This window comes from Mustela erminea, chromosome 12, assembly GCF_009829155.1.
Source record: "Mustela erminea isolate mMusErm1 chromosome 12, mMusErm1.Pri, whole genome shotgun sequence".
Taxonomy (NCBI): Eukaryota; Metazoa; Chordata; class Mammalia; order Carnivora; family Mustelidae; genus Mustela; species Mustela erminea.
Window position 1 is genome coordinate 47646357 of NC_045625.1, and position 15471 is coordinate 47661827.

Genomic DNA, 15471 nt, shown 5'->3' on the forward strand with positions numbered 1-15471 from the left:
GTGACCACATCCACTCCCTTGTGCTCATTTCCAGATGCAGTAAGGAATTTCACATAGGAGGCTAGGTCCAAGATGGTGGAGGTATAGGAGACCTAAATTTCATCCGGTCCCAGAAATTCAGCTAGTTAGCTATCAAACCATTCTGAACACCTAAAACTCAACTGGAGAGAGAAGATAGGAATAGCAAAAACTCTGTGAACAGAAAAACTGCCACTTCTTGGAAGATAGGATGTGTGCAGAAGTGAATCTGAGGCAATATATGGGAAGACAGACTGCAGGGGAGGGAGCCTCCATCAGTCCACTACCACAAGTGGTAGAGCAGAGGACCACAAAATTGGAAGATTTGGGGCACCTGGGTGGTTGACTTGGTGAAGCGTCTTCCTTTGGCCAGGGTCATGGTCTCAGGATCCTGGGATCAAGCTCCACATTGGGCTCCCTGCTTGGTGGGGAACCTGCTTCTCCCTCTCCCTCTATAGTTCCCCCTGTTTGTGCTCTCTCTCTCTCTCACACACACACACACACATACACCCTTTCTCTCAAGTAAATAAAATTAAATTAAAATTTTTTAAAAAAACAAAAATAAAAACATAATTGAAACTTTTAGAAGTCTGTTCTAGTGAAGGGCACACTCTGATGGCTAAGCTGGGGTGGGGGGAACCTTTGCTGAGGGATAGTGGTCTCAGGACCCTTAGGGTCACAGAAAAACTGGGGGTGTCTGAGTGCAATAGAGCTCCCAGGTATTGGAGCAGGGAAGCCAGTTGCAAAGTGAAAGCCCAGATGTGGGCTTTCAGCTCAGGGTTACCATAAACCATTATCTGAGACACAACCATTTAGAGTTGTATGAGCAAGGACTCAAAAAGCAGCAGATCCAGGGAGACTCTGCTTCCACCCTTGGGAAGAGTGACACAGGAGCGGGCCTCAGGAATCTGCTGGGTTTGGAGTCTCCAAATGGGGTGGTGTGCCTATGATAGAAACACTTGGTCACTGGCTGAGGAGTGCAGACAGAAACCAGGCAGATAGGAGTGATTGACTGCTCTTCTCTGAGAGCACACTGAAGAGTGGAGCCCTGAGCTCTTGGCTCTCCCCAGACCAGAGATGGGAGGCCACCATTTTCATTCTACTTTCATCCTCATCCTCTAAAGCTGCACAGAAAGACTTCAGGAAACAAAAGCTATGGATAGCAAACCCAAGCAGACTACTTAGCCTGGCACCTAGCAAAGACAGTGTCACTCCACCTGGGGCAAAGACATTTGATAATCAATGCAACAGGACCCTCCACCAGAAGATCAGCAAGAACATCCAGCCAAGACCAATTTATAGATCAATGAGAACTGCAAAACTCTAGCACTAGGGAATATAGCACATAGAATTCATAGCTTTTCCCCGGGATTCTTTAGTCTTTCAACTTTAATATTTTTAATTTTTTTTTCTTTTCTTTTTTTTAAATTTTTCTTCTTTCCTTTTTCAACCAACTTTTTATCAGTTCCTTTTTAAAAATCTTTTTAAGTATTCATTTTTACAGTCATATTTTATCCCTTAATTGTATTTAACAGTATTTTTTGTATATATATGTTTTTCTTTCTTTAAAATTTGGGGAGGCAATTTCTTCTAACAGACCAAACACACCCAAAAATCTAGTGTATGGCTCTGTTCTATTCAACAACCTGATCATATTCTTTTTTTTTTCTTTTCCCTCTGGTTTCAGGTCTCTTCTGATTTGCTTAGTGTATATTTTTTCTGGGGTCATTGTTATCCTTTTAGTATTTTGTTCTCTCATTCATCTGTTCTTCTCTGGTCAAAAATGACAAAGCAGAAAAACTCACCTCAAGAAAAAGAACAAGAGGCAGCACCAACTGACAGAGACCTAATCATTATGGGCATTAGTAAAATGTTGGAACTGAAGTTCAGAATAATGATTATAAAGATACTAAGTGTGTTTGAAAAAAAGCATGGAAGACACTAAGAATCCCATTGTGAAGAAGTAAAATCTAACCAAGTTGAAATCAAAAAGGCTGTTAATGAGGTGCAATAAAAAATGGAGACTCTAACTGCTAGGATAAATAAGGCAGAGAGAATTAGTGATATATAAGACCAAATGATGAAGTATGAAGAAGCTGAGAAAAAAAGAGATAAAAAACTACTGGATCACAGGGTGGGGCGCGGATCACGAAAGTGTGGTGGAGAATTTAAGAGATAAGTGACACCATAAAGTGAAAAATATTAGAATAATTGGGATCCCAGAAGAAGAAAAAAGGGGGGGGCAGAAGGTTATTGGAGTAAATTATAGTAGAAAACTTCCCTAATTTGGGGAAGGAAACAGGCATCAAAATCCAGGAGGCACAGAGAAACCCCCTCAAAATCAATAAAATAGGTCAGCACCCCAACATCTATTAATAAAACTTACAAATCTCAGAGACAAAGAGAAAACCCAGAAAGCAGCTCACTACAAGAGGTCTGTAAACTACAACAGTAGAAACAATAGATTGGCAGCAGACCCCTATCCACAGAGACCTGCAGGCCAGAAAGAACCAGCATGATATACTTAGGATATTAAACAAGAAAAATATGCAGCCAAGAATACAATATCCAGTTAAGCTGTCATTGAAAATAAGAGTGATACAAAGCTTCCAGGAAAACAGAAACTAAAAGAATTTGCAAACACCAAACCAACCTTACAAGAAATATTGAAAGGAGTCCTCAAAGCAAAGAGAGATCCCAAAAGTAACATAGACCAGAATGGAGCAGAGACAATATACAGTAATAGTCACCTTAATGCAGACAATGGCACTAAATCTGTATCTTTCAGTAATTACCCTGAATGTAAATGGGCTAAATGCCCCCAATCAAAATACACAGGGTATTAGATTGGACAAAAGGCAAGACCCATTGATATGCTGTCTGCAAGAGACTCATTTTAGACCCAGACACCTCCAAATTGAAATTGAGGGGGTGGAATACCATTTATCATGTAAATGGACATCAAAAGAATGCTGGGTGGCAGTCCTCATATCAGACAAATTAGATTTTAAACCAAAGACTATAATAAGAAATGACGAAGGACACTATATCAGACTTAAAGGATCTGTCCAACAAAATCTAACAATTGTAAATATTTATGCCCTTGACATGGGAGTAGCTAATTATATAAGCCAATTAATAATAAAATCAAAGAAACACATCAACAATAATACAATAATAGCAGGGGATTTTAACACCCCCTCACAGAAGTGGACAGATTATCTAAGCAAAAGATCAACAAGCAAATAAGGGCTTTAAATGACACGTTGGACCAGATAGACTTCACAGATATATTCAGAACATTACATCCCCAAACAACAGAATACACATTCTTCTCTAGTGCACATGGAACATTCTCCAAAATAGATCATATCCTGGGTCACAGATCAGGTCTCAACAAGTACCAAAAGATTGAGATCATTCCCTGAATATTTTCAGACTGCAATGCTTTGAAACTGGAACTCAACCATGAGAGGAAGGTGGAAAGAACTCAAACACATGGAGGCTAAAGAGCATCCTACTAAAGAATGAATGAGTCAACCAGGAAATTAAAGAAGAATAAACAATATGTAGAAACAAATGGAAATGAAACATAACTGTTCAAAATCTTTGGGATGCAGCAAAGGCAGTCCTAAGAGAGAAGTATAAAGCAATACAAGCCCTTCTCTAGAAACAAGAAAGGTCTCAAATACACAACCAGCCCTATACCTAAAGGAGCTCGAGGAAGAACAGCAAATAGAGCTTAAGCCCAGCAAGAGAAGAGAAATAATAATCATTAAAGCAGAAATCAGTGAAGTAGAAACCAAAGGAACAGTAGAACAGATCAACAAAACTAGGAGCTGATCCTTTAAAGAATTAATAAGATTGATATACCCCTGGCCAGACTTATTGAAAAGAAAAGAGAAAGAACCCAAATTAATAAAATCATGAATGAAAGAGGAGAGATCATAACCAACACCAAGGAAATATGAACAATTATAAGAACATTTTAGGAGCAACTAACTATATGCCAACAAATTAAACAATCTGGAAGAAATGGATGCATTCCTAGAGACATATACACTACCACAAATGAACCAGGAAGAAATAGAAAACTGGAACAGACCCATAACTAACAAGGAAATTGAAGAAGTCATCAAAAAATCTCCCAAAAACAAGAGCCCAGGGCCACATGGTTTCCCAGGGGAATTCTACCAAACATTTAAAGAAGGATTGCTACCTATTCTTCTGAAGCTTTTTCCAAAAATCAAAATGGAAGAAAAACCTCCAAACTCATTTTATGAGGCCAGCATTACCTTGATCTCAAAACCAGATGAAGACCCCACCAAAAAGGAGAATTAGAGACCAATATCTTTGATGAACATGGATACAAAAATTCTCACCAAAATACTAGCAAATAGGATCCAACAGTATATTAAAAGGATGATTCACCACGACCAAGTGGGATTTATTCCTGGGCTGCAAGGTTGGTTCAACATCCACAAATCAACAAATGTGATACACTACATTAATAAAAGGAAGGACCAGAACTATATGATATTCTCAATAGATGCTGAAAAAGCATTTGACAAGGTATAGCATCCTTTCTTGATCAAAACTCTTCACAGTGGAGGGGCAGAGTGTACCTACTTCAATATCATAAAAGTCATTTATGAGAAAATCACAGTGAATATCATTCTTAATGGAGAAAAAATAAGAATTTTCTCCTAAGGCCAGGAACATGTCAGGGATGTCCATTATCACCATTGCTGTTCCAACGTAGTACTTGAAGTCCAGCCTCAGCAATTGGACAGGAAAAAAAAAAAAAGGCACCCAAATTAGCATAGAAGTCAAATTCTCACTGTTTGCGGATGATGTAATACTGTATGTGGAAAAACCAAAAGACTCCACCCCAAAATTTGTGGAATTCATACAGGAATTCAGTAAAATGGCAGGATATAAAATCAATGCATGGAAATCAGTTGCATTTCCATACAATAAAAATGAGAAAGAAGAAAGAGAAATTACAGAGTTGATCCCATTTACAATTGCACCCAAAATCATAAGATACCTGGGAATAAATTTAACCAAAGAGGCAAAGAATCTTTGTGCAGAAAACTATAGAACACTCATGAAAGAAATTGAGGAAGACACAAAGAAATGGAAAAACATTCCATGTTCATAGACTGAAAGAAAAAAAATATTGTGAAAATGTCTATGGTACCTAAAGAAATTTACACATTCCATGCAAACCCTATCAAAATTCCATCAACCTTTTTCACAGAACCAGAACAAATAATCCTAAAATTTGCATGGAACCAGAAAATACCCCAGATAGCCTGAGGAATGTTGGGGGAAAAAATAAAAAACAAAAAAACAAAGGAGGTAGCATCACAATTCTGGACGTCAAGCTCTATTACAAGCTGGAATCACCAATACAGTATGGTCCTGGCACAAAAACAGACATATAGATCAATGGAATGGAATAGAGCACTCAGAAATGGGCCCTTACCTGTATGGTCAACTAATCATTCAACAAAGAGCAAAGAATATCCAATGGAAAAAAGACTCTCTTCAACAAATGGTGTTGGAAATATTGGCAGCCACATGCAGAAGAATGAAACTGGACCATTTCCTTACATCACACACAAAAATAGACTCAAAATGGATGAAAGACCTCAATGTGAGACAGGAATCATCAAAACCCTTGAGGAGAACACAGGCAGCAACCTCTTCAACCTCAGCTGCAGCAACTTCTTCCTAGAAACATTGCCAAAGGCAAGTGGGTTAAGCAGCTGTCTTCAACTCTGGTCATAATCCCAGATTCTGAGATTGAGCCCCACATCAAGCCCCACATAGAGGCCCACATCAGGCTCCCTGCTCAGCAGACAGCCTGCTTCTCCCTCTCCCTCTGCCTGTTGCTCTGCCTACCTGTACTCTATCTCTTTGTGTCAAATAAATAAAACTTTAAAAAAAAGAAAAAGAAAAAGAAACATTGCCAAAGGCAAGGGAAGCAAGGGCAAAAATGAACTCTTTGGCCTTCATCAAGATAAAAAGGTTTTGCCCAACAAAAGAAACAGTCAACTGAACCAAAAGATAAGTGACAGAATGGGAAAAGATATTTGCAAATGACATATCAGATAAAGGGTTAGTATCCAAAATCTATAAAAAAACTTATCACACTCAACACCCAAAGAATAAATAACCCAGTCAAGAAATAGGCAGAAGACATGAACAGACATTTCTGCAAGGAAAACATCCAAATGGGCAATAGACACATGAAAAAAATGCTCAACATCACTTGGCGTCAGGGAAATACAAATCAAAGGTACAGTGAGATACCACCTCACACCAGTCAGAATGGCTAAAATTAACAAGTCAGTAAAGAACAGGTGTTGGTGAGGATGCAGAGAAAGGGGAACCCTCCTACACTGTTGGTGGGAATGCAAGCTGGTGCAGCCACTCTGGAAAACAGTATGGAGGTTCCTGAAACAGTTGAAAATAGAGCTACCCTATGACCCAGCAATTGCACTACTAAGTATTTACCCTAAAGATACAAATGTAGTGATCTGAAAGGGCACATGCACCCCAATGTTTATAATAGCAATGTCTGCAACAGCCAGACTATGGAAAGAGCCCAGATGTCCATTGATAGATGAATGGATAAAGAAGATAGGATATATGTGTGTGTGTGTGTGTGGTGTGTGTGTGTGTGTATGTATGAACATTATGCAGCTATCAAAAAATGAAATCATGCCATTGGCAAGGAAATGGGTGGAACTAGAGGGTATTAAGCTAACCTAAATAAGTCAATCAGAGAAAGGCGGTTATCATATGATCTCACTGATATACAGAATTTAAGAAACAAGGAAGCAGATCATAGGGGAAGAGAGAAAAAAATTGAAAGAAGACAAAACCAGAGAGGGAGAGAAACCATAAGAGACTCTTAGTCTTAGGGGAAAAAACTGAGAGTTGCTGGGGGGAGGGGAGGTGGGAGGCTGGAGTGACAAGGTGATGGACATTGGGGAAGGGATGTGTTGTAGTGAGTGCTGGGTGTTGTATAGGACTGATGAATCACAGACCTGTACCCTGAAACAAATAAAACATTATATATTAACTTTTTTTTTTAAGGACAGAGCATAAGTTAACAAAATTCAGTGCAGCAGCACTGGGGATGAGCAGCTCTGACAGAGGGTGAGAGTGAAGGCTGTACTGAGTTATCACAAATCAGGAATGTGGCCACCTCAGCCAGAGGCTCACACAAGACCAACTCCTGGGTCCCCATGCAGCTCTCAGCTTTGCAAGACCAGCCACCTGACTTTTCTTTTGTTCAATCCACATGTGCTCAGTTCTGAGGAGAGATGAGAGGAGTCGCACCAACCAGCTCACAAGAGACTGGCGACCAGGACCCCAGCTGCTCACCCTCTCTGGAAGGAAAGAGGATCCTGTGAGTGCTCTATGTAGTCTAGAAATCCACTCAGCCAGGAAAGATGGCCTTGAGAAATCCAATATTAAAACAAAGGGAATCGGACAATCCTAAAAGATTCTAGTCTTCACCTGAATAAGAACAAAGATGATGTTGTTTTATGATGGTAACACCAAAGTCGATTATAAGCCAACTATTCTGAGATCATTGAAATCATTAAATCAATCCTGTCAATATCCCCATTTGGATTATGCTTATTTATGCAGCTGTTTAGAGAGAAATAGAAACCAGAAGGGATGAATTATTCTTATGGTACCAAAGATCCAGGGTCAAACATTAAGGAATTGTGAGATAATGGATTGTCTGGAAGCACCTGTTAAAAGAAGGCTAGAAATGGACAGAGGATTAAGAACCAGGAGAGGCCCCATAGCATGAAATCAGTCAGGAGGGGAAGGTGAGGGATCAAGGATTCCAGATTCCGCTTCAGATGCCACAGGGTTGTTGTCTGTTGTAGTATGACAACTAAGGGTGTGGTTTAAGTCAACTGAGCTGAATTGAAGTTCTTTGGTCTTTTTCAAAGGATGTGTATCTTTTCTTTTTTTTTCTTCAAGTTTTTATTTAAATTCCAGTTAGTCTATGATGCGGGAAACAAAGGCAAAAGAAAAATGAAATTTCCTTACTACCTGTGGCCCATTGACAAGTCCTCCAAACAGGCCAAGTGACATTCTTCTAGGGACTCAGCTGCCTTCCTGTTAATACTTTGCTAAGGGCAAAAGGCAATCTTAGCCCAACCCCCAGCATCCTATAAGTCTATTTTAACAGATAAAATTGCTTTGGAAAATTCTTTTATCTCCACCCCCCCAAGATGTATGTTGTCCATCATTCCCAAAGTGTATGACTCACCGATACACACCTGAAGGGTCTCATGACTGAGTTTCTACTGACCTAAATGACCTTTTACTAACAAGAGATAGCCCCCTCAACATCCTGGAAACTTTGTTTCCAATAGCTGGGAGGCTTGTGGTATCCCTAACTCCTTCATCACTCTAAAGTATATAATTGTCACTCTTTATGACCCCAGTGTATTCTGTCCACAGGTCCTGTCCCTATGCTTTAATAAAACCATGGTTTTGCACAGAAGACATGTCAAGAATTCTCTCTTGGCTCTAGGCTCTGGACCGCAACATCTTTCTTACATGAGCTAACATACAGCACAAGATTCATTTCTGTAGAACTTAATGATTCATCACATACAATACCCAGTGCTCATCACTATAAGTGCCCTCTGTAACCCTCATCCCTATAACTGATCCTCCTGGCCACCTACCCTCCAGTCTCCTTCAGTTTGTTCTCTATAGTTAGAAGCCTACTTTCCAGGTCACAGCTTTCTCTCTTTTTTTTTTAAATGTGTTCATCTGTTTTGTTTCTGAAATTCCATGCATGAGTGAATGAAATCGTAGGGTATTTTTCTTTCTCTGACTTATTTTGCTTAACATAATACTCTCTAGTTCCATGAACTGACTACAGGTTCTAAGTAAAGGTCGAGAAAGTCTATTTCAAAGAGTCACAAGAGAGTAGATTTTTCTCCCAATTGAAATAGATGTTTGTAGCTGACACTGGGTAACCCTCCTCCTTCCAATACCCTGCAGGCTGCTGTCGTGTCAGTGTCACCCATGATGGGGACACTGCTATGGACCATATCTTCCTAGGAGAACTCTGTGCTCCCATCATCCAGTTGAACCTTCTCAGTCTCGGGAAAGACACAGAGATACAGTTGACTTGATGCTGCCCTACTGTCCTACTATTCCACCTCCTGAGGATAAGTCGCTAATCCAGTGGACACTTTCCCATTTCTATTCTCCTTGCAGGTTCCCACACTGCTGCTGACCTTTAACACCTTCACGTTTCCAGATGGGCAGCTGTGGGTCTTTTGAGGAAATGAGCATCCTATGCCCTTGTTAATCAAAACGTAGTGATGTAGGGAAGGTTCAGGTTCAGAGCCAACAGCCAAAAAAGAATTCTTGAGACAACTTTGGTGCAAAAAAAAAAAAATGGTTTTATAAGAACATGGAGACAGGACCTTTGGTCAGAAAGAGCTGCACTGGGATTATAAGGAATAGCTGACTATGTACCTCAGTTGAGGGAGGTAAAGATAAAGGGAAGTTTCCAAAAGGGTGTTCATATGCCAAGGAGGACCCATAGAATCCTGGAAGCCTGGGATTGTCAACTTAAGGTTGTTTTCCCCTCTAGCAAGACACCAACATTAAGGCATTTGGGAGTTTCCTGGGGGCAGTGTTTGTCAATGGGCTGGAGGTTATAGGAAATTTAATTTTATTTACATTTCCTTTTTGTCTTTGTTCCCCACATCAATAGGTACACCCAAAGACTGGCAGAGATGAGCATCTGTGATTGTTTTAGGTTAGACGTGCACACTGAACTCCCTGTATTTAGCATGTTTCTGTGTGGGACTAGACATCTGGGGGCCTTGAGCTCCACACACAGAAATCAGCTGACAGAGAGGGTGGAGGGAGGGCCAGTACGCACTCTGGCTCCTGAAGCTGCCAAACCTTAGCTGCTTGTGGCTGGTACTGCAGGGTGATCTCTCGCAGCCTATCGGTAGGCACCCAATCACCAAGCCCTTCCATCGCCAGCTCACCTGGCAGGTTGACCAGAAGCACTGGGGAAAGGAAAGTTGGCAGGGATGCTCACACCTGTCACCCCTGTCTCTGACCCTGCTGCTCAGCTCTCCAACACTTTCCAGTATTTAATCAATAACACTGGGATTGAATCCAACCTGTGGCTCTAGGGATTTTCAGGACAAGACTTACTCTTTGTCATAGAACAAGGAAACAGGTTAATGACAGCATTAGAATCTCTGGATTTCAACACGTAGTTTTTGTTTTCGTTTTTGTTCTTGTTTGTGTGTGTGTGTGTGTGTGTGTGTGTGTGTGTGTGTGTAGCTCAAAGGACATCCTCAGGAAGAGATCTGATTTCTGCGTAGATCCCAAGCCTGGCCTTCAATCTTGGTCGTCACCCTTGTCGCACTTGGCCACCAGGAGGCGGTCTTCCCGGAGAGGAGCTTCACTAGGCCACCCTTCAACCTGATCCTGCTTCCTGTTTCCTTTCAGCCACAGCTGCTATTCCATCACATTGGATGGAAATTCGAGCAAAGCCTCTCTAGCAGGTGGCTCTGCAAAACCTAGAGATTTCATTTCATTTTTGCCTTCTACTTGCTTTCTTGTGCTGTTGTTTAGGAAACCTTTAAGCTGAGGCCACAACAGAACAGAAAGCTGTTGTGTGAACAGACTCAGAGGTCACAAGTGTAAATGCCAAGGGTGATCTGGGGACTTCTGCTTTGGAGAGGAAGGTAACTGTTAGGACAGGGGAATGTGTTCTGGAATGAGGTGGGGAGGGCAGGGTGGGTGCCAGAAGGTTAAGGAAATAGCATGTTCTTCTGCACTTCCACCTAGATATTTATTCTCCACTCTCAGATGTTCCTAGAAGCCACCATCTCATCACTGGTGATAAATAAAAACCCTTCTTGGCAATGGGGAATGAATTGGTTGGGTTTCTCTAGAATCCACGACAGAATTCTGATTTTAGAGGTTGCCTCCTTTGGAAGCTAGTTTCTGAAGTGTAAGACACCAAGTTTCAAGAATTTTGTAGAAAGAGACAAACAGTATTCTCATAGATAGCTGTCTGAAGAAAAATAAGAGAACACCTACCATATTTTAAGTGGTTTTGATATAGCAAAGATGTTGGGATTCAAAGCCGATGGCCAAGAGAGAATTCTTGAGATGTCTTTGGTGCAAAAAAGTGGTTTTATTAAAGCAAGGGGACAGGACCCATGAGCAGAGAGAGCTGCACTGGGGTCATGAGGAGTGGCTGATTATATACTTTCAAGTTGGGAGGAGGTTACGGATAGCATAAGCCTCTAAGGAATATTGGAAAGAAGGCTTCCAGGACCTTGAGGGGTCCTGGCTGTTGTTGGGAAAAGATCATTTATTACTGTCTATAAAACCTTCGTCGTGAAACCATTCATTGTTGATTGGGGGGTCATATGGTTAGGGGGATGATTTCCAAAGTGTATCTTGGGGGCTGGAGATAAAGGAAGTTTCCAAAGGAATTTTTATCTCTTAAAATAGACTTACAGAATGCTGGGGGTTGGGCTAAGATTGCCTTTTGTCCTTAGCAAAGTTTTATCATGGAGTCAGCTGAGTTCCTAGAGGAATGTCGCTCTACATGTCTGGAGTGCCAACGGGCTGTAGGTAGAAAGGAAATGTAACTTTCCTTTTCCTTTGTTTCCCAAATGAGTTACTCTAGGGAACATGTGATCTTAGTTGCATTTAAAGTTGGGTTAATATTCACCATATTCTGTTATATTTATTAAAACAGGTTTTACTCCTGAAATATACACAACTTGCTCTTACTCCATGGATTTCCATGATTCCTTCCATGATTCGTATTTTCAGCTGATGGTAAGCAATTTTCTCTTCGCCTTAAATATTAAGAGATTTCTTTTGTGAGATTAAAAGTCACTTATGGTTTGTCTCCCTCCCAATCCCATCTTGTTTCATTTATTCTTCTCCTACCCACTTAAGCCCCCATGTTGCATCACCACTTCCTCATATCAGGGAGATCATATGATAGTTGTCTTTCTCTGCTTGACTTATTTGCTGGGGGGAGGGGGTTTGGGAGAAGGGGGTGGGATTATGGACATTGGGGAGGGTATGTGCTTTGGTGAGTGCTGTGAAGTGTGTAAACCTGGTGATTCACAGACCTGTACCCCTGGGGATAGAGTATTATGCCTCCATCAGAAAGGATGAATACCCAACTTTTGTAGCAACATGGACGGGACTGGAAGAGATTATGCTGAGTGAAATAAGTCAAGCAGAGAGAGTCAATTATCATATGGTTTCACTTATTTGTGGAGCATAACAAATAGCATGGAGGACATGGGGACTTAGAGTGGAGAAGGGAGTTGGGGGAAATTGGAAGGGGAGGTGAACCATGAGAGACTATGGACTCTGAAAAACAATCTGAGGGTTTTGAAGGGACGGGCGGTGGGAGGTTGGGGTACCAGGTGGTGGGTATTATAGAGGGCACGGATTGCATGGAGCACGGGGTGTGGTGCAAAAATAATGAATACTGTTATGCTGGAAATAAAAAAAAACAAACAAACAAAAAAAAAGAAAATAAAAAAAAAAAGAGATTTCTTGACCCAGCTACCCACTCAAAGTGTGAAAAAAGCCTGTCAGTCTTTCTGTCCATGATAATTTTGTTATTTTGGAATTCATGGAAGTTTGTGATACCCGTAAAATTAGGGAGAATTCCTGGCAAGTAACATAAAAGAATTCTTATCATAGCAAACTCCCCTAGAAAAAGAAATGCAGTATATAGCTGCTGTAGTAAACTAGTGTCACAATAATGAAAGTTAAGTAGCTTAATTAATAAAACCAATAATTCCAGGAAACATTATTTTATCAGTAGCAATAGACAATTTGATGAAGGATTGAATGAGTTATCTATTCCTAACCTATATAAGGTTATAATAACCAAGACAGGATAACATTATCAATAATGAAGTTATGGTTCAAAAGAAATGCAATATTTAACACATTAACATGATTTGAGAGAACATCAATTCCATAAAATCACTCAGGAAAAAAAATGGCATAACAGGACAAACTATGCACAGAAGAACTAACCCACATTGTTCCCAGATTACATGCTATATTCTTCTCCAAGTCAGACGCACTGACTTCTCTTATTCATGCTCCCACCCGCTCCAGCGTGGTCTCTGCTTATGCATTCCACCAAACGGACTCTCGGGAAGGTCAGCAAAGGCATCTGTGTTTCTGACATCACAGGCAGTTTCAATCCACATCTTCCAGGAATCCGCTGATGGTCTTCGAAGCGCATTTACTTCCTAAAAGACACTCACCAGCATCCTCTCTTACCCTGTGCTGTATGGCCAAGAGTCCACCGTCTTCTTTGTGGCTCTTCTCTCCCCTCCCTTCAATAGTTGAAGAGCCTCAGAATCAAGTTTATGTCTGTTTCTCACATGACACCTTCTCCCTGCATGACCACCTCTGTTTCTGGCTTGCCTGCTAGATATGGACCTCAGCCATGGTGTTTCTTGTCAAATGACAGCTCACCTCCCCCCAACACTGGACATATGTGCCTCTGTGTCTGCCAGTGACCTGTCGAGGGGACCACGGCTTTTCTGTGTGCACTTCCTGTGTGCTTCACCGTCTCTGTTCTAGCAGCAGGTGAGAGAAGTCACATCCTTTCTTTCTTCATTAGAACACTAGGTAAGAGAATTGTTTTTAGATTCCATCCCTATAGCAACTAAAGATACAGACATCAGGATCTGTGTTTATGTCCTATAGCCTAAGGGAAACGTGCAATTTATCTTAGAAGAAGTCTGTTTTTACGTCTGATGTTAAAATAATATCAGGGGTAAATGAATTCTGCCATCCATTCTTCAGTGAAGCTGCACATTTAGACTTAATGTTACTCTTTTATTTTTTTAAGATTTTATTTATTTGACAGAGAGAGAGAGATCACAAGTAGGCAGAGAGAGGGTGAAGCAATCTTCCTGCTGAGCAGAGAACTGGACACAGGGCTTGATCCCAGGACCCTGAGATCATGACCTGAGCCAAATGCAGAGGTGTAACCCACTGAGCCATTCAGGCACCCATAGTGTTACTCTTTTAAAAGAATGCCAGTAGTAAAATTCAATAAAAGATAAAAGTTTATTTTATTATATCCTGCAATGTAAAGGTAAACATCATAGAATATGAAAAAAATTGAATCTTACATATATCTACATAAATAAATATTTAAATAGATAAATAGACATGAGCAAGGTCATCTGTAAGCGACTACTGCTTGTAGACTTGACATGATCTGAAAACACTTGACAAACTGACTGTGTTCGTGTCTTCGCGACAGCAGAAATGAGAGACTCTGACATGGCAGAACTCCGAAAAGAGTGACATTATTAGTTAGTGCAAATCACTTCAATGTTGAAACAGGTCTCAGTTCTTGCTCCTTAATTCCTTTCGCAAGGCTGTTGATGCATACAAGGGTTTCATGATCTCTGCTCGGACCATCTCCCAGGCACAAGGGCTGTATTGCTTCTCTTGCAGATAGAGGGAGATTCTCTGGAAGTAGTTCCTCAGGATGGAGTCCCCATTCACCAGGGGCGTCTCTCCCACCCCCGCCTCCTGCAGGGGACAGGCTTCCAGGTGGCCCTGCTGCTCAGAAATTCCCGAGCACAATTCCTCCAGGAGGGTCGTGTTCCAAGGAGCAGGTGAGGCCTCTGTGCAGAAGAGGTGGAAGGTCTTCTGGTTCGTCACATGGATGACAGAGAGGGCTTGAGCCTTCTGCAGCTGCTTGCCATCGAAGGCCTCCTGGGGGAAGCCAAAGTCGTTTGTATAGTTGTCACAGGAGCTAGCAGACAGTCTCCTCATTTGTCGCAGGAGCATCAGGGCCCTCCAGTGCAGCAGGCCGTGGTCCTGAGGCAGGTCACATCCCAGAGAGCTGAGGGAGTGGCAGCTGAGCACCACCAGGGCCACCAAGAAGGAGCAGGGCAGGGCCATGGGGTATCCTGCAGATGCTGTTGGCCTGGCTGGGGTGGGCAAGTTGGGGAACCGTGGCTCTAGGTTCTCTGAACATCTTGTCTTGTGCGTGTGGTTTAAGTAGGGGACACAGGAGTTTTCAATTTCTGAATGTTTCCCTTACTTTCTACTTCTCTTTTTGCTTTCCTTTCTACACTTTCTCCTGGGTTGTAGAGCGTGGGTTTCTCAACCGTTTCTTTTTCCTATTGCTGCCTCCTGTCACAGTCTTTTGAATATTTATGTATTTGAACCTTCCAACAAAACTTGGTAACATGGATCTACAGTTATACTATATACTACAGTTATAACTATATACTATGTATATAGTTATAGTATGTATGTAGTTATGTATGTATAGCTCTGCTTAATAGATTAGAAAAGAAAGTGTTCATTTTACTCTGTTTATTTAATTCGGTGTTAAGA

At 41.2% G+C, this 15471-nt stretch overlaps 2 protein-coding genes and 1 long non-coding RNA gene across 4 annotated transcripts in view; 1 reads left to right on the forward strand and 2 right to left on the reverse strand.

Moving 5' to 3' along the window:
* Positions 1–15471, forward strand: part of LOC116570240 — a 52234-nt gene that overhangs the window by 18853 nt on the left and 17910 nt on the right. The gene's annotated exons all lie outside the window — the stretch shown is intronic.
* The window catches only part of LOC116570229 (interferon alpha-1/2-like), an 82186-nt gene that overhangs the window by 5703 nt on the left and 61012 nt on the right, over positions 1–15471 (reverse strand). The gene's annotated exons all lie outside the window — the stretch shown is intronic.
* LOC116570225 (interferon alpha-1/2-like) lies at positions 14404–15082 on the reverse strand. The gene has a single exon (XM_032306995.1). It carries the CDS (start codon positions 15028–15030, stop codon positions 14467–14469), a length of 564 nt encoding a protein of 187 aa, XP_032162886.1. The 5' UTR covers positions 15031–15082; the 3' UTR covers positions 14404–14466.